Here is a 20,181-nt window from a genome sequence, read left to right on the forward strand (position 1 = left end):
AAAGGTTGATATATACAAGCCAAGTATTTACCCACTGAGAAGTTCTTTTCCCGGAAGTCAGAATTGTGGCTATGAGCGGTTATGACGGGATTATCTACATTTAGAAAAAGACTTTTTTCATCTACAAATATACTCATCGTGGAGTGTACATAAATTATGTATACCAAGGAAAGGAAGGGACTTAAAACAAATCCACGGGGCATACCGCTTGTTATAAACATGCACGTTGAAAACAAGCCCGGAAGTTAATTCGTTATGTTCTGTTCTTGTGATAAATAGACAACTATTTTATAAGACTTCCTGTGATAAAGATAACTTTCAATTTGTGAACGACTCATTTATGCTACACACTCTCAAACGCTTTACTTATGTCGCAAAACACAATACTAATTTCCTTGCTGGAATCTATTGCTTTGCAGAACGTATGAATGAGGCATGTTAATTGATTAGCTGTGTATTCGTCCGGTGTAAAACCCAGACTGGAAAGGTATATTGGTGTTATTTTCACGGAAGCAATTAAATATTTATTTCAAAACCAGTCTTCGAAAACTTGCCAAGAATATTGGTCTTTGATTATATACGATGAAAGGGTTTCTTTTCCTTAAATCTGGACAAACTTTTGCATCTTTCCAAGTGTATGTAAAGGTTGATTCTCTAAGAGACTGGTTAAAAGGGCAGAATACAATTATTCAGGCCATCGGGGCCGGAAGCCTTACCACGGCAAAGGCTCATGGAAATATGTTGCTCTTCTTCATCTTTGCTCTTTATACAAATAACGTTAAATAATTCAGCTTTTTCAACTTCATCTATGATTATCGAACCGTTATGTTGAATGGATGAAATAAAACGTGTACGGTCTTTGGATGACGTAGTGTATGATTTCAGCGTTTGTGTTAATTTGTCTTACGTTTGCGTATTGACTCTTTGATTGCCGTCTTGATCCATGATGGTTCTAAAGTTCTATTTGGAATACATTCCCTAGATAAGAAAACTAGTAGTCAGTGATATTTTTGGCATATATTTATTACTAATGTCAAGCAACTCCAGTCAGTAGTAGATGGTTCATGTCCCAGGAGATTATAGTCGCCTTGGCGGTATATCCATTAACTTATACTAGAGTTATAAGTTTCAATGAATTTCAAAGTCTCGAATGGCGAAAGTGCAAGTTAGAATGGGCGTCATGTATCAATGCCACATATAAGACATGATCAGCAAGTTGCCCATTGACTGGCATTCAAATGTAAGGGTTTGATAATCAGACCTTTTCTTGGTCTCATATTATTCTTTTTGACGCTTCATCGTTTATTTGATTTTTTTAAGGACTTGATTACCTGGGTAACGTCGTGAGAGAACCATATAAAACCGTATATCCGCAAAGTGGCAAAATCTTTCTCACTCTCTCTCTCTCTCTCTCTCTCTCTCTCAATCCAAAAAAAACCAAAAACAAAAACACTAGCCCACTTAATTCTGCACATTGATCAAGGTTTCCTATTTTGCCCCAATATACAGTTGACACTCGAAATAAAAGAATATGGGATACGCGTGAGCCAAGACACATGACGCCAGAGATGGCGTAAAAGCGAACACAGTAGCGCAAATTTAATGTTATTTCTTTACGGTAAATAAATTAAAATAAAAGCGCTAAAATTGAATTGGCGTAAATCGAGCGTCACCTCTAATCCTTTATCATGCATCGCATCAGCCTTTGCCACTTGTTCTGATTCCTTTCTTTTTTGCAAGGTGTCCTCCCCTCCCGTCGCCATAATATGTTTTTCAATGTAACAATGCTATATTTAGACTATATAGATGTTCATGATAATGTAGAAGCTGAGGGTCACGATTTTCGCTTTTACTCAACGTCTTTAGAAGGATTTTCCAGACTGAAACTAAATTTGGTATTGAATATTAAGTTATGAAGACATTAAACAATTTTCACTGCCTTGTGACTCTTTTGAGATAAATTTGAGCTTAACGAATTGATTTCCACTCGATAACTATGGAATATCTTTATGGATTCAAATTGTATTCAGAATGGGGTTTGATATTACGAAAACTTTGAATATAAATTACATTTTTCCACCAAGCATTGAGTGCTATGATCTCTATAGAACACAGCAGTTTGTCCTTGCATTTTGAACTTAAGTTTCTTTAATTAAGCAATAAGGTGACGATCCTATATTTTGCTTGCATGCTTATGCGTTGTTTTTCTTCCTACAAAATTAAGTATTTATCAAGTAAGATAAAAATTAATTTAATGCTCAAATTAACTTCTGCCTTGCAATAGAAAATCTAAGGCATAAAAAGGGCTGGGTAATTATATCTGTGAAGGAAAACCAGCATCAAGTCTTATATATTATTAAAGTCATTGGAGTTTCCAGATTCGTTATAAACAAAATTAAACAAAAAGAAACTGCAAACATCAAGGAAAATACTAGGTAATGCATGCTTACTTAGTTTTACGATCCTGCCGGGAAAATGACGTGACCCTTGTAGGATATCATTAGGTACAGTATCATAATTTGTTTTCCAACCCTTACTAGTGGTCTTTCTGAATTGGGATATATATTTTTAAAAAACACAAACGCCGATAATTGTCAGCAGCTAGTTCCGCATTTAATGTATGCTTATGGAAGATCCAAGAATTTGCAAGATTTTATAATTAGAACTAAACAGACAGGAAATAAAGACATTTTTCGTCATCTAAATGAAACAGACATATGTGCTTGCAATGTGCAAGCATAAGAGAAAGTACTTCTTTCAGTAGCGCTAATACAAAAAGTATTTTATCTACGTTATAACACTAACTGCTTATCAGCTGATGTGAATTATTTGATAACCTGTAAAAAATGTAACATGCAATATGTTGGACAAACACTTCAAGAAGTTTCTAAGAGAACGAATAATCATCGCTTTCACATAGTTCTTTTTTGAGATTCTCGGTTGTTATCTAATATTTTAATATATTTTAATACGAATAAACACTCTCTACTTGATTTTTCTTTCATGCCAATAGATATCGTACATGGGGACATGAATAGACTCATAAAAGAAACTTACTGGATTCATAAGTTAGAGACTTTGTATCCTAATTGCCTTAATACCAATGCACTATATAAAATCGTATAAAATATTATTTTTTAATTTTTTTTATAAATTGTATATCCTTTATAACAATATAATTATATGCGTGACTGTTCGTCCATATTTTATTTTATTATTTTACCGATAGTGGTCTTTTCGAAATTTATTCATACCCGGGGTGGACCTGAAACAGAAATGTCACTGGAGAGGAGGGGTGGGTGTTCAAAACAACCTAAAATCTAGGCCAGTAATCTGTAGAACGGTACCTTAGTGGGAGCACATGGGCAAAATCCTCAGAAGTCCTTGTATTTTACGAATTCGATGGAATATGGATAATTTTAACCAACTACATGTAATAAGAACTTAATTTTGGAAGCGTTCTTTATGTTTCGAGCTCATTCGTGGTGGTGGGTTGCCGGTTTGTCCCCACCCCCGCCGTCTGGATCCGCCCTTGTGTACATTAACCGCAGTCTCAATTCAAAACGGTTTCTTAAAATGTAGAAGTCTTTTTGGAGCCCTTTTGTGGCTAACAGACTGAAGCTTATTCGCACTTCATGGCATGAAGGACATAAAGTGCACGTAGCCGCCTGCATTGGTCGCTTGCATATCACACATCAATCGACTCCACTTATCCCCATTCCCGCTGCGGATGATGACATCAACTTTCAGCTGTGTCGACTAGAGCAAGTATGGGAGTTCTTCCTAAGTGCACAAGAGCAATGACCAAAATGGGATTTTAACCTACACAACCCTTAATAGTAACATTCTAAAACCTAAAAAAAAAATCAAATTAAATTAAATTAACCCTGGGACATTGAAACCGATTTACGAAACCCCCAATGATTCTAAATTAGAATGGTTCCCGTATAGAATACTTTCACAGAAATATTATCTTTAATGGGCTATTTAAACAAGATAGTTGTAATCCAAAATGATCTATGCAAATTTTGCACAGAAGAAAAGAAAACATATAGATGGGCTTTGAAAATATAGTCATATTAATGACTTTCTGAATATTTAATGGGAAATGTTGGATTACAGATTAAATTCTCATGGTTCCACATACGAAACTCAGAAGCACTATATTGTATTGAATTTATTTTGTAAATATCATTCATATATATATATATATATATATATATATATATATATATATATATATATATATATATATATATATATATATATAACACCAGCAAAACAACAAATAAGTTGGATTTACAAGGCCTGATTGAAATCATCTGTCTGATTTCTATATCGCGGAGAAACGCAATTTAGTTTGGAAATTCTACGAGAAATGGGGTATATTTGAGCAAATATTTTCCCCATGTTAGAACTAATTATTGTTAGAACAGCTGCTTTCTCCGTTAGTCTAACCCAGGCTACATATTGCACTAGAACCGTTTTCATGTACATACAACATGATACCATGTTCCCACCACTGAAAATCGAGGGAGAATTACAAAGTCAAAATGAGGATGCCTTTCCAGTATAACCTTTATTACCGCTATTAACATAAAACTGTTTAGTGCTACCTTATGAATTTATTCCAGCAATATTTACTTCCCTTGGAGAAAGGTCACAATTAATTCCCATATATAGTCTCTATATTTGTTTGTTAGTACTGAACTTTCCTGTGTGCCTGAAACATAATAAATTATATGTTAATCTAAAGTATCTTCAAAGATGAACTCCTACAATGAAGTTATTGTTATTGATTAACCTACTTTTCTTGAGAGGATCAATTGTAAACAAAACAAATTTGCATGGGTCAAGGATTTTACTTCCGGGTCCGCATCAGTGTCGCATTACTCACTGTGCGCTTTCGCCAAAATACACACTGACAGCTACACTATAATGTATATATTCGAAAGAATAAAAATATTCTCTTTAAATCACTACCAAGAGTGCCTAAATGTAAGCCATAGATCACCACATGAAAATGACAAATACATCAAAGTAGATTGGGACTACTTTCTTGGGTAGTGGTCCAGAAGTAATAAGAGTCCATTTGGCCACTGTTAATATTTTTGTTTTGTTGCCGCTCAACAGCTTCATGATGTGCATATGGTTATTCTTTTAAACAAATATAATTTCCCAGGTTTTCCTCACTTCATATCCTGGCTATTTAAAAAAAAAAGGCCTTGCCTATCTTAGGTATTGAAAAAGAACTTTTAATTCCCTTTATTTTAGTCTATGATTGATGGATTTAGTCTGAGTTATAGAGTATAGAGCTATGCCTTAATTCAGATGTGCACCTCTCAAACAACGGCTAGCTCCGCTTTATCGTTTTTCACTTCCTGGACTTCAAAGGTAAAGTGTAAAACAACGAGCAGATAACGTTTCTTTTAAGTTTGAATATATACTGTTACTGACTCACTGCGCTTTCAGAAGCTGGTATTGTATATTCTGGCAAGGTTGGTTTTCCCTGTTTTTATAACTGCTAAAGATAGTGTTCTTTATTCTAATTCAGACTGATCTATCGTGCATATGGGATCAGCCATTTTGATTAGCTGTGTTCTTAGATAATGTACAATTTCCTCGAGTAAAATATTAAAAGAAATGTCAGACACCGTATATGAAAGTTACAGAGGTATGCCAACATTGTCTCCACTGTGTATGTTGTAAATGCAAACAACGTCACGTCACACTTCTCACGCTCTCTGTACGTAGTATCTGTAGAGCAACCCCGTTGTCGCAATCAAACCTTATTTTCATTTCGATGTATTGCCCTTTCATTTTTATTTACGGCTATGATGTGTTCTGTTCTGTTGCAAGATTTTCTCCAACCAGCTCTGTTTTAACGTTAATGATAGAACTGTAACGTCTACCAATGAAAAACAGTTATGCTTCTATCCAGTCAGTGTGATGGTTATATTGGTAACTTCAGGTCGTACTGGGTCTGGCCAGTTGTTTGGATACAAACCAAATTGCTTCCATACCACGTCGTAAATAACACCGCTACCTGTATATATCGTTCGAATCCGGGTCTACCTCGCTTTAAAATGTATGTTATTTTACTGATAAATCGCTGATGAGATGGTCTACATTCTATGATTAGATTAAGAGCCAACTGGTTTTATATTTCATTCGTTTACTTTTTGTAAATTATTTCGAAAAGAAGGTTAGAACAAGGTAAACCACTTCTGTCGTTTGTAGCAGATTTAGCAGAGTTCAACACGTGGTGGCGATAGCTTCATCTGAATTGTAAGAAAAATCAAGTGTGAGAAGTATAGGTTATCATTTCAAATAATTTGGAGTATCTTGGATTCTTGCGGATAGAATAATATCTTGAATATGATTGTACGAACTAGTTACCATATGACATAAGTCGAAGCACTGTTCTCTCACCGATAACTCTTGTTCGCATGCCCTCCCTCTGTCACCTCTGCATCTGGTTACAAAGTACTATAATTGTAAATCGGACGAAGTACTTTCCAATATTAAATATATTTTATGCTACTTTTTAAACCAGTATCTTCAATTGTATACAACTTGTACAGAATTTTACCATCTACCCTCTTTGTCTTTTATCTGGTACTAAACTTCATGTTTACGTTTATTTTAGAGGGTTTCTCTTTATCTGGTCTTTTTAAACGTTTCTTGGCAATTTTTCATAACTTTGAATCGGCAGCATTGTTATGTATATTTAATTTGTATTGTGTCATTAGCCTTTGTTCATATTTGAGGGTAGTGTTTGGGTCTACCTGGCTAAAGTATTTTTTATTGTAAACATATTTATTTGGATATGAGTTCAGGTCGCTGGTTTTTCCCTTGGAAATTCCTCGTCTACCTGATAGTTGTCATGTTCTTAACTAAACGTTTAGTAAAAGATCTGACATTGTTTATAACTTAGAATGTTCCGGAAATGAACTTTTAACCCCCCTCCTGGTCCTCTTATTACTTCTTAGTTTTTTATATTGAGATTGTTTACATCTGCATAATGCATTCCTATCTTAATATCTGTAGCAGACTCCGTGTTTTAGTTGTGTTTAGTTATAATATGAGACGATTTATTTATTTAAATGATTAATTATAATCACAAAGAGCTCATTGACTTGTAAGACTAAATCTCTATTTTGAGATTTTAAAAATTCCTCATTTAAGTACATTCTGCATTATATCATTGTGATACATCAAGACTGTTAGGACATCGACACAGTCCAGACTATTGGTACATTAGCATACTTTTGGTCTTGTGGTAAAAGTTTTGGACTATTTGGGATTTAATTTATAATGCTGCAAGTTCTTTCTAAATGTTAACTTTGTATTCTAGGGAAATAAATAATGTATTGAATTTTACTAAACATGTTGGCTTTCGATCTTTTCTGTTGAACAGTGTAAGACCATGAAGTCTTAACAACATATAGCCATTATTATGCTGATGTACTGGTAAATTCTAACACAAACGTACACACACGGACACACACATACGCACGCGCGCACGCACGCATACATACATACACACATACACACACACGTACGTACGTACGTACTTACGTACATACATACATGCATACATACATACATACATACATACATACATACATACATACATACATACATACATACATACATACATACATACATACATACATACCTTTTAATGTCTTGTTCCGCGGACTACGTTCTCTCAAATATTCGGATTAATTAGTTAGTACGGGAAAAATGAGTGAACCTTAGTCTGGTTCACTCGTCCCTCTTTGGCTTTCGTACTCTACAGATGTTATGTACTTCTTAGAGAGTGACAGGAATAAGGTGAAGTGTGTATTTGCAGCATGGACGGTGGAGAAAATATTTTGATACCTCTATGTTACTTCTATCTACTGTGGCTGAAATTTCTTGTACTTGTGCAAAAAGCGCACAGCTATCTAGCTTCTGAAAGTGCAGTGAATCGGTACAAAACATATAAAAGTAAAGAAAAGTTATCTGCTCATATTTTTTAACATTTATCAGTGAATTCCAGGAAGCGGAAGTCGCCAAGCGGAGCTAGCTGTTTTTTTTTATAAACGCACATCAAACTTAAGGCCAAGCTGTATACTCTACAGCACATCTTACACATATCTATCATTTTCCAAAAAAGGGGAACAACAAGAGTTCCTTGAACAATACCTAATATATACAATGTCTTTCTCAATGGCCACAGTAAGCAGTGAGCTAAACCTGAGGAGTTCGTTTTTTTGTTAACAATCTAACCATATGCAAATTGAGAAGCTGTAGAGCGCCACCTATGCAATGAATAATAGCAAAACCAGGGCCGAGGAAGGGGGACCTGTCAAATCCAAACGAGAAGCTACAAATGCTAGTGCTGACTAATATTAAATCCAATTATAATACAAAGTCAAGACAATTCACTGTCGTATTTATTCTTTTAGTTGTATAAAGAAAACCAAGCGTACAAGGTCATAATCAACGTAACGCCAATACTTCCGCAAAGGATGAGAGCAAAATGTATTCGCTTCATCTGAACAAACCTCAAGGGGACGTAGTATCTGCCGTAACACACACACCCCACACCCCACCCCCGACCGATATTGTCTAATTTCACCGCAGATACAGTCAGAGCATTCTGAGACAAGGCTGCAATGTCCGTTGTAAATCTATGTAACCGTTGTGTAGATTGGCTGCATAAGAAAGCGTTTTCATTTAAGACATCATAATGCTTTCCAATTCATCATACACAATTCATCATACACAGAGCTTTAAATAGATCTGGAACATGCTAACAACAGACAACAATATAGCTTTAAAATTAATTTCACACGAAAGAAATTACAATTTTCAAAGCTGCATGAAATGAAAAAAAAGAAAAGGTCATTTGAAATTAAATCAAACTAAAATGTCGAAAGTAACATGTTTTTATATAAGAAAGTAATTCCTTTCTTCTAATGCGAAATGTCCAAAGAGAATAAATAAATCATTCTGAAATACATTTTTAATAATTCCTTATAAAAAGTTGTTTTTTTTTTAAATTGTGGACGAGCAGCAAACGTTTCTTTCTGTCTGAGAGAACGAGATATGAATAATTTTTTACTTTTTTTATTTTCTTTTAAAACTTGGCTGAGAGTTCGCTTTCTTTTAATAGATAACATGTTTGGATCAATAAACATTTTATTCAATCATTAGAAGGCTTCTTTGGCGATGATGAATAACTCGCTACGACAGACGCAAAATGAGGTAGCTCATAATATAACCCGTGGCAGAGGTAAACGAAATGACAATGACCCAGCCATAAAGAAGAGAGTTAGGATTTGGCCATTTTCTTCCGTTTTGATGTATTAGAAGCGGCATTTTTCATTCAATGCGTGTAGATGGACCCGGATAACAATTATTACTTCCGGTTCAGTACCCCACGAAAGTAGTCCCACTCTATTTAGAGCATTGTTGCCTCTCTTATTTTGGTGGTGATACAAGAGTTTGATAAAGGGATTCTTTGTCTTAATTTAAAGGCAATTGCACGTTACTTTGTTTACAGTCTAGCCTCTCAAAAACATGCCGGATAACCTATGGCAAAAAACTTCACCGTGAGCTCATCTCTGAAGATATTTTAGATTAACATATGATTAATTTGGATTCTGACAAAGTGGAAACTTCAGTACTAAGAAAGACGTGTAGAGACTATATTGGAAAAATAAGTGTGACCCGAGTTCAGGTAGGTGATGAAAGTATATTAGGCATCTTAATTTGCCTCTGCCGGCGGCAACCCATTCTATGACGAGGCGGCAGATACAGCTGGCGTCATGGCATGGAGCGGTTGTTGTTTTTATTTCTAGTAGCAAATCTGCGTTTATATTACACGTTTCAACCTTTGTTAATATTGCTACATGCTTTAATTTTTTTGTTCTACTGTATTTAATGATTAAATATTGTTTGGGGGTTTACTTAAGGTAACCTGATCTTGGTTACATACGCTCTAGTCATGTAAGGGTACTGAATATGTTCATGTAGCCGTATTTCCTATATACGATAACGATGTGGTTGTGGCCTCTTCAGAAAATGCTGAAATATTCTCTCTGTACTTTTTCTCATTCTGAACTACCTTGGCTTTTTCTGCAAAAACAAAATTACGCCTCGTATATATGTCGGCGCAGTAATTTACAGAAACATCATACATTTTGTACGCAGGGAAAAAAAATTTCCACAAAAAGAAACCAAAACTAGTTGGATTACTGTGGTTATTTGTATGATTGGAGTGACTGTAGGATTGACCAATAGGTTAGTAATGAACGAAATAGTTCGATGATTCGTAAAATCTCGGTCAATCCTTGTCTCGTAAATAGCAGAAGTAGTCCGAATGACAGACATCAACATACATTGAGGTACGATCCATGTGATTTTTTTTCTTATATAACCGCAATCGGAACGCCCTCTGCCTTTTTCATTGCGTGTCAGGAAAAGCCTCGAGTATAAATAATGACCATTTTTGAACTGCCCTCAATCCATTGGTTGTTATTACGTCATAATAACTCCATTTCGTCAGAATAAATACATGAAGTGGCATCATTAATAGTAATGCAAGAAAAAGTTGCAGACAACTGAAACTGGGTGATTTCTCCTATTTTGTCATTACAAAGTTGCAGGAATAACATTAAACATTAAAGGTGCAGGTGTTTCATTTCTTTTTCAAAAGTTGTCCAGTATTATTTTCACGGCCTATAATGCTCTGTTCTTCTCTCATCAAGCTGGGTGTCGTCCGCCACATTTTTGCCATTTTACGAAGAATCACTACGATTACCACCGAGTCGCTTTCTGGGAGACGTAGTTATTCAACTCAAATCGGAAATACAAGGATGTTCCGAATGACGCTACGGTTATCGCTCGTTACCAATATCGTGTTTCTGGTTGACTAAGTCTTGGTCGGAACAGGCACCATTGGCCCGAGCTTCAAAAACATGCCAACTAATTACCTATTACTTTTTACTCTAAATTTTGCCACATCTTTCTCGTCTAAACTAAGGAAATAAATTTATTCATGAAGCAATAGAGTAGATATGGAACTCCAGTATTTATTTGTGTCATTTACAGACTATCCTTACATAATGGCTTGACATGGGAAATTCGTAATGTTATGTGATATTATATAATGCCATGTTTTTTGCTGGAGGTAGTCGAGCTGAACAAATTATGTCATGAGCATATTTCCCCTTCAGATTTAAAATAAACAGTGATAGACACAAATGATTCTAAAACCTATTTTTTTGGCACCATTTATTGCTGACCGTTATGCTTAAAACTTGTATCCTGTCTTCTGTGCATCCAAATATGTATTTGTGAGTATATATTCAGATTTCATTTATTGTTTCCTACATTACATCAAAATAATTTGTCATCAAGAGAAACATAAATGTTCTGTGTCCATTTATAAAGCTGCATACAATGAATAAGTATATGTTCCGTCTTTGTTTTGTATAGCATATTTCTTATTGAGACAGTACACGATTATTGAAGAAAATAGTTACAAAGGAGGTTGTTACTTCTGAAATAGTACGAAAATAATGCAAGAGTTGTGAACAGAGGTTAATAGTTTCTCATGCCAGATTGCGGTACATGCCGGTTGCACTTTTTATTATTATCCCCCAGCCTTTGAACCGAGGAAAACAACTTGGTTGCCAAATATATTTTCTATCGCTTCAAAGGCTCCAGCAGAGGGCGCCCAACGGCGGGAAAATATCTTCGCCGCCTGCAAAATGTGTGTAGTCACCACTCGTGTTAAATTTACTTAGATTCCGATTTGTTTGGGGAACTTTTTTCTTGCAAAGAAGCTACTCAGTGCCTCAGTCAGTTCATAGCCTTGATAACAGCGCACCGGGGTTTGAAGGATATGGGATATTCTTTGTGGCCATGTGCTGGCTTTCATTTTGGAGATTTATTCATGTATTAGTTGCTTTATCAAAACTTTCTTTCGCAGACAGCTCTATCCAGTTTGATTAGTCGATTTATCACAGTATTACAGACTTGTGGATCTATCGCAGAATATTATTGAATGATCGCTCACTAATGTAACAAGGTTAGAACTTAAGTTTTTTTTTATTATAACCGAGTAAGGAATCTGTTTATTAATAATACATACGTTACGCCCAGCTTGTCAGAGGAATAAGATATATTGTGTTTACTTTAATTAAATACACTTCCACCGAGATAGTACATATTACTTCCAGGAATGAGGAAACGTCTTTGTGTCTTTTCTTTCGTCTACACTAAATCGGATTAGTGCGTGTTGGGTTATCATTAAATCAATATATACACTCTCCAGCGGTACCTTGTCCTACTCCAAACCTTATAACACGACTACGTCGAGCATTGTTGGAAACGTGAAATAACTGTGCTGGATAACGGTTTATAAGTTGTAGAGGACTATTTTGGGACCACTTATGTTTGCACAAATGTCTTAATCCTGCTTTTGTAATTGGCTTGCCCTCAAGTGGAGATGTAAAGCGCACAATTGACTTAAGTTGTCAGAAAAACAAGATGGCTCCGATTTTCAGACGACATGTAGAAATGGTTGTCCTTTTTGTTTACCTTTGCATTGCGAACTGGGGTAAGCACTCTCTCTCTCTCTCTCTCTCTCTCTCTCTCTCTCTCTTGTTCCGTCCGTAATTAGACATTTTGTTACTATACTTTACATTTGTAGCGCAGAATGCACCCCAAACAGTATTTGTATAACATCGAGATTTTTATTTGTTGTCTTTTCCCCGAGAACAATACACTTATTCTTAACACGGCATAGAAAATTCGTGATTGATGTGAGCTTTATGATAAGTGTCATTTAAGAGTGAGTTCGTAATGCGTGTGACTATGCGGTTCCTTGATATCTGTTCCTTTACCAGATTTGGTGACGCAACAGTTTTATGGAACCTTTGCATTTTCCACGTTCATCTTTCTATTAAAGATGTTGAAATGTAAATACTACTATCTTTTATTGTCTAAAATGTTGACCGGCTATAAGGAGCCATTAAATATGAAACATATTCTCATCAGCATGTGTTCTTTAGACAAGAAATCGTCTTCACCACTTTATGTGAGCAGAGCTGGGGGGGGGGGTATTCATGTAACAGCGTTTTATTCATGTCGGCACAAATCGTCAAGGTCGATCATTGTGAAATAGGATGACAGTATATCAGTCATACTCTCTAATTAATGTGACAAACACATGTAACATAGTCTTTAATTAATTAATGTAACCAAGTAGGCCAAGCATAGTCTTTAATTAAAATATGTGACAGTCTCTTATTTAAAAATGTGACAAATGCATGCGACAATCTTTAATTAATTAATGTGACAAATACATGTAACATAGCTCTGCTCGTATAGAACGTGAGAACACAGAGATCTATTGAATTTCTTTCCCTTTATTTTCAAACCAGTTAATCAATACATTTCCGTCGATAATGATAAGATTTATATTAAACAATTAAATATCCTCTTTCATACGGCATGTATATTATTCCAAGAGATAATATAATGGTTAGCACCTCATCATTGAAAAAAAGAAAGAGAGAAAGAAAAAAAAGTCAAAAGAAAGAAATGGTTTATTGAGATTTAGTTTGGGCATATAGCGGTAACGTAAAGAACCACACTCAATATCATGCATATATACAGGGTACGCATGCGCCATTTTTTAGAGTTCAATTCCAGTGTGTCGTTAAAAATGAAAATAATAGGTACATAAAATTGTAAGTCTTCTGGTAAACATATGGGGATAAATTGTTGACGATATTTTTAGGATAAAACTATTCGTAAACCTGGAACACGTTGTGATTACACTTACGTTTCATGCACACCCACACCAGCAGGTTAATGCAGATACTACAGTATGCCCATCTATTTTTGCCCAAAATTGCATCAACCATAAATGTAAACTCAGCTATTTGCAGCTTCATTTTTATCACAGAAACCAGAGCGAACTTGAGAAACAAACGTGTTTGCAACATTCCTCCGACTGCTTTTGAATGAATTATGGAGAATGTGAGTTTTCCTTCTTCATTTGGAGCATGCGGGGTTTTTGAAATCAGGTACAAAAAATTAAAGCCTGGTTCATATTTGATGCTCCACTGTATATCAGTTTGAATCATTTATCCATCTCATTTACGATATCCGGATAGTGCCACGGTTTATGTATATATTTTGTCACCGTAATTGTTGGATGTTTCGTAAAGTTAAAGCAAACAACAATTTTCGTGTATGTACTGATCTACGTGAAAACGTTTTGGAGCAGTTAGCCGTAAACAAGAGTACGGTTAGCCGTAAACAAGAGTACACGGAACCTTCCTTTTTTGTGCTATGCCTCTAATAGAAGACTCAAAATAGTGTGGTACAAAAATAAAACGGATGCGACATTGTAAAGTCTTTTAGTACAACTCCACAGAAAAAGTGAATATTTATTTTGTTTTGTTGGGGGGGGGGGTTGAAGTCGGGGGCGGGGCAGATGTGTGTTAATTTTATTTGAAGGACGAACACTTTTGCCGTTTGCAGTGTGTTACCAGCACATATATTAGTTCAAACCTTCTGTGTATCAAATCATTTCTTTGTCAGGTAAAATAATTACGCAAAGAAAAACGTTTGCTCTAGTCGGTTTCACGGGGATATAAACTTGGCTTCTATGCACTTGATTTCCTCCATACGCTACCAATATGATACATGGTTTTCTCCGTAACCTCTTTATGTTCTGTTGTTTTTTATCTGACAGCTTAGTACTGATATAAGCTACATCTGCCATTGATGAAATTGTTTTCTCTCCCTGGGGTTCGAAGATAGCTTTTATTTGCCCCTTGAAGTCTAGAAGGTAAGATAAGTTCCGCCAAGTGAAGTATATCATCCGAGATCAAAAGCAACAATATACGAGATGGTAGTGAAGCTGGATGTATGTCCACGCTGGCGCTCTTACAAGCATGTTAGTATAGAATTAAATCGTCAGTAGGCAGGGTGTGTGTGTGTGTGTGTGTGTGTGTGTGTGTGCGTGTGTGTGTGTGTGTGTACACAAATTGGCAACGGCGCAAATTCAAAACGGTTTCCCAACGTTTCGAGCTAAGCACGCTCTTCGTCAGGGAAAGAACAACTTACATATATCAAACAAACACTTAACACAAAATCTATGAAACATTTGGGACTTCTACATGTTAGAATCCCATGGGGCAATTTGTAACAGGAGATATAACAATACAAAATTGTGTAGAAATAATGTAAGAGCTGGTTCTTGTGTACATATTGTGTATATTGTTACGTGTTTAGGCTCGAATAAACAGTAACACAGAAAGAGTGAAAACAACAAGCTTTTTAAAATTTAACAAATAAGTTTTTCCCTGGAAAAATTCTGTAAAAATGAAAAAAGGAGAAGAAATTACGGTTTCAAGAATCAAATCCAAAAATAATCCAGATTTAAATTGCAAAAGTCCTAGCAATAAATGTTCTTATAATTTCAAATTTTAAGTTCGAATCCTGATGGAAAATCCAAGATGGAAAACGATGACATATGCTGTAGTCGGTACTGTCTTTTTTTTTTTTTTACAGTTGCTTGTAGAAATATAAATAATTACACTTCGATGTTGGAAATCCAAATTAAATTTGTAAGCAATGTCTTTCCAAAATGTATGTGTGAGCACTCCTCAAAATATTTTCAGAGAAAATAGAATTAATCCTTTTGAAATCCAACTGATCTGAAGAAAATTATAACTCACTATCTGGCTACAACAAAATAACTGGACATCAGTGTAAAAAGCGCAAAACTGATAAATCTCTCGCTACGCATCTCTGTTAAAATTAACAAATGAGCAGTAATGGAAAAACTGGAATTGCGAAACACAGGACCACGTGACCGTGTTTACCCAGTGTGACCATGACGAAAACAAATACTTACTCTAAGAAATAAAAAAAATAAAAAATATTGTTTATATCTTAAATACAAGGTCCCATCATGACCTTGGAAACAACCAATCATTTTAAAATTAAATAGAACATGTTTGCGAAGGTTGCTACGAATTATGAAACAAGGTCAGGATTTAGATCAACACATGGGATTTACAAAAAAATGATTCAGGTCAACCGATTTTCTGGAAAAATATAATCTCCAGTGAATAAATTTACATTATCATACCATATAATAAAATAAAAAATGTAAAACTAACAAACAAATTAAAATAAATATGAATTAAATCAGATATATATTTCTTTCTGCTGGACATTTGCTACTTTCATATTTAAACTTATCAAAACTGCCTTTAGAATTGGTAATTTACTCCACTTTTGGACGGTTTGGCAAAGTGATTATTGTTGGATAATGGAAGCGTTAAACATGAAATGAAATAATGTCAGATTATGTCGTAACTTTTGCTACGTAGTATTGTTTCACACCTTGAATGGGGCATTTCTTAAATTACGTTATTGAATAATATGCTGAGTTGAGACCGTGGTACGGTCAAGGTAGGTACATATGAATTTGGGCCAAAATGTAGTTTAAAAGTAAATTCTTGCGGTAGGTTTTATACTGATATTTAGGTCTGTTCAAGCCAATCTACAAAATTTAATATTCCAATAGTTTTAACCTTAAAACTCAAGTTTTGTCTTCGTCAATGTTCCGTTGTTAATGGCCTGAGCCCTGCTTTTCACCTACTGCACCGTTAACCTTAGATAAAACACCGATACGTATCAAGTCAGCTCTTGCACTAAAATCCTATTCCAGAAGTTAAGACGCTAAGTGTGTAATTTGACACTGCTAATGAAGCATTAAATGACAGTACGGGTTTCCGTCAGTGGCCCCAATTAGTGATGGAAAAGGAAATTGACAAGAACCAGAGTACCGGTTGCTGCGCCCGTTTGCCCCCGAACCTTTCACATTTTTTTAACCCCCCGTTAATCATCTCGAGCAAATTACGATGTACATTTCAGCTGTCAGGACAAAAAGGGCATTCAGCACACTCTCACCGATGTACTTTATTCTGAACTGCCGTACCAAATGAGAATAATAATGTGCAAGGATTTCCTACAGAATGCAAGGCCGTGCTGCAGAATAAACTGAGTTTAATTAGCGAGACTGCTAACACAAAACTATCTTGTTGACTAATATAAATACATTTGATGCAGAAATCACTGCAAAAAAGAAACCACGACATTCCGCGTTTTATTATTTTTTTTCTCTCACCGGAATTCCATTCAGGATATGAAAGTAAACTTTAGACAGGGGAAATGGGGAGGGGGGTACCACGTGCAAAACAAATCATGAGGGTGAATACGCAGCACAACATTCTATATTAACGACTTTTTACTGCTGATGCATTACTTAAACTGACATGGTCGATGATAAGCAATACGTTGAATAACTATTCAATTTTTATATATCAAGTCATTAAGATTTATTGTGCATTTGTCACACTTATGTTGCAACTTATACCTAGAAGGTGTGTTAAGTATTTTCTGGTTTCATGTTATTATATTTCAGAATATAATGTTCGCTATCGATTTAATTGCACAGGGTTTATCAATGAATTTATAATTTTACATACGGGGTACAAAATTGGCTCGATGCCCGTATCCGGTAGTTGAAAACAATTGGTTTACTCAGGTCTTATCCTTCATCTTGCCTTGCAAGAGTCTAATTTCGTCATCACAGAATCTCTCAAAATGAATCTGGGAAAATGTTTGGAATACATTTCAGCGTGTTACTGGTTATAAATAATTAGTTTTAAAACAAAAATAGCAGCTTAAATGGATTTTCTTCATTATCAAAGACAAAGGTCTAAAAATCCTCCCAACCCCCAACCCAACCAAACCCCTCACCCCCCTCCCAACCACCAGAGTCAATCATCTACTCAATGAATTAGATAGCGGAATTCGACTGGTCGACTGCTAGCGATGGCCTCAGTTCGAAATTATAAATTGTAACATTTCACTACATGATGTTTATTACCGTTTTTTTATGTCCTTCAGTCAATGACAGAGAGCATCTACAAAAAATTTAAATATATTGTTCAGTGAATTTGATGCAAACATTAATATTCGATACGAAATATATGATGAAATAAGGGTTTTCAAGGACAACATGGACACAATACTAAATACAAAATGCGATTTTTGCACGAAAATCTCATTTTTTTAGATAACGTAGATGTGTGTTCGTGTAAAGCCGGCCCTCTTATCTGATGTGCATTTGAAAACCATTGCAGATATTTTAATTGCATGTTTGAGCCCACAGGAGGCCAACGTAAATGGAAATTTTATACCATCGGATAATTGTTCTCGTACTATCCTCGTGTTATTGGAGGAAAAGGAGGGGATTTATTTTTCTGCCTGTCCGGACGTGCGTACGTGAGTGTGTGAGGAATGTTGGAAACTTCTCCTACACCTTTCAAGACAGAGACATTAAACCATGTGATTTGTTTGGGTGGTCTATTGATGCACACAAAGGTTTTATAATTTGGATGAAATATATGGGACCGGAGCTGGAAAGCAGGAGGTGGTGGGTAGGGATTGTCTAGGTAAATTTTAAAAAAAAATCCCACATTATAAGAGTAACATGTTTGTTATACATTGCCCAAGGTTTAGCCCATATCAGAGGTAGCCCAAGGCTTAGCCCATATTAGATGTAGCCCATATCAGACGTAGTTTGAATAATAACCCTCTGACATGCCCCTGATGCATACAGTTGTGTCCCGTAGGTCGCAACTAAGAGGCTTTTGAGATCGCAATCCTATAACTACACACGCACTTAACGGGCTTGAACAGTCACATTCGTATCAAAACTGAGAAATACAGATTTTGTTGGTTTGTAAGACAAGGAGGGGAGCGCGGGGATATGTGTTCATCAAACAATTTGGCTTTATCATAATCTTCAAGACGATTGCACAGCTTCGACTGTTTGTTTTTCATAAAAGAAATCCAAAATTGTGCATTTCTTGGAATGCGACCTAGCAATGATAGATCTATATAATTTACATCATTTGATCAAAATAATAATATAATATATCTGCATCTACAATTCTTAACTAAATAGAATATATTTCGCAATTCAAACTTAGTTTGATGGAGAGATTAAAGTGCGAGAGATGTATGTACGTATGTATGTGTGTGTGTGTGTGTGTGTGTGTGTTTGTACGTACGTACGTATACATGTATGTATGTGACGCTTTCCTTCATATATTAGATAAACAATCCTTCAAATCGTAATATCATACTGCAAAGATGTACTTTGGTAAATAACCCATGATGATATTGTACTTTATCACTCCAGGTCATGCCGCGGTGTCATCCTCAACGAACAACGTAAACCTCGTTAATGCTCAGGCGAGACTTCTCCGTGATCTACTTGATTCTTATGACAAAAGAGTTCTGCCACTGGAAAATAGTTCAGAGCCAGTCAGCCTTTCTGTCGGCATCCGTCCGATAAACCTGGTTCAGTTAGTAAGTTCATACGTGGCGCATGCCTCATACAACAATGTTCATCCGTTATGACCCATGCCAAATAATTAGGTAATGGTTGTATATTAAGTTAAATAATCAACCAACTAAATCTTGGGTTTGATGTGACCACAATAAAAACTGTACGATCGACTACAAGGCAACATCTGCCTCATACATCTTTGCAAGCTCATAAGGTTTAATCATCTTGGTTTTCGCTAGCATAAAACAGAATTGTGTGAGCTGTTAGATCTAGTAGTGAATCAAGTAGTATATATTACACTGGACACAAGGTACTGATGTATCAAATTAGTTCTGGCACTTGTCGTCCAGACAGTTTTAACTGCCATGTTTCTTAGTGGTATTTTCCCGCACAAACTTCTCCAACCGTTTCCATCCTTGGCGTCTGTTCTCTCTGGTAAAATGTGTTTAAAGCATCAGCTTGCAAGACTACTTAGTGAATCTTGTAAACTTTGTTGTTGTTGCAGTTGTTTATTGTGTTCAAAACACACGCGACTGCCAAATTTAGATTCCATTTAATATACGCCTATCAAATAGATTTTGGTTTTAAAAACATTTTGTGTCAAGGTATTCATGTCAGATTAGTCATTGCATATTTTATCTCAGCCTTGATCACGTTTATGTTTTGTCCTGGCTGTCGTCCGATGGATCTTTTAATGTAGCTCTGGTACATCCTTTTATGGTATCCAAGCC

The 20,181-nt window shown here is 35.6% G+C and overlaps 1 protein-coding gene across 1 annotated transcript in view; it reads left to right on the forward strand.

Annotated features, from left to right (window-relative positions):
• The first annotated feature begins 11,748 nt into the window (after positions 1-11,748).
• The window catches only part of LOC149786659 (acetylcholine receptor subunit beta-like 2), a 39,101-nt gene continuing 30,668 nt past the window's right edge, over positions 11,749-20,181 (forward strand). The window contains exons 1-2 of the mRNA XM_089977183.1: positions 11,749-12,619; positions 19,301-19,470. Of these exons, the coding sequence (XP_089833309.1) occupies positions 12,550-12,619; positions 19,301-19,470 (240 nt within the window). The 5' untranslated portion in view covers positions 11,749-12,549. The remainder of the gene's footprint in view (positions 12,620-19,300; positions 19,471-20,181) is intronic.

This window comes from Sinohyriopsis cumingii, chromosome 12 (genome assembly GCF_028554795.1).
Source record: "Sinohyriopsis cumingii isolate HCF-2022 chromosome 12, ASM2855479v2, whole genome shotgun sequence".
Taxonomy (NCBI): domain Eukaryota; kingdom Metazoa; phylum Mollusca; class Bivalvia; order Unionida; family Unionidae; genus Sinohyriopsis; species Sinohyriopsis cumingii.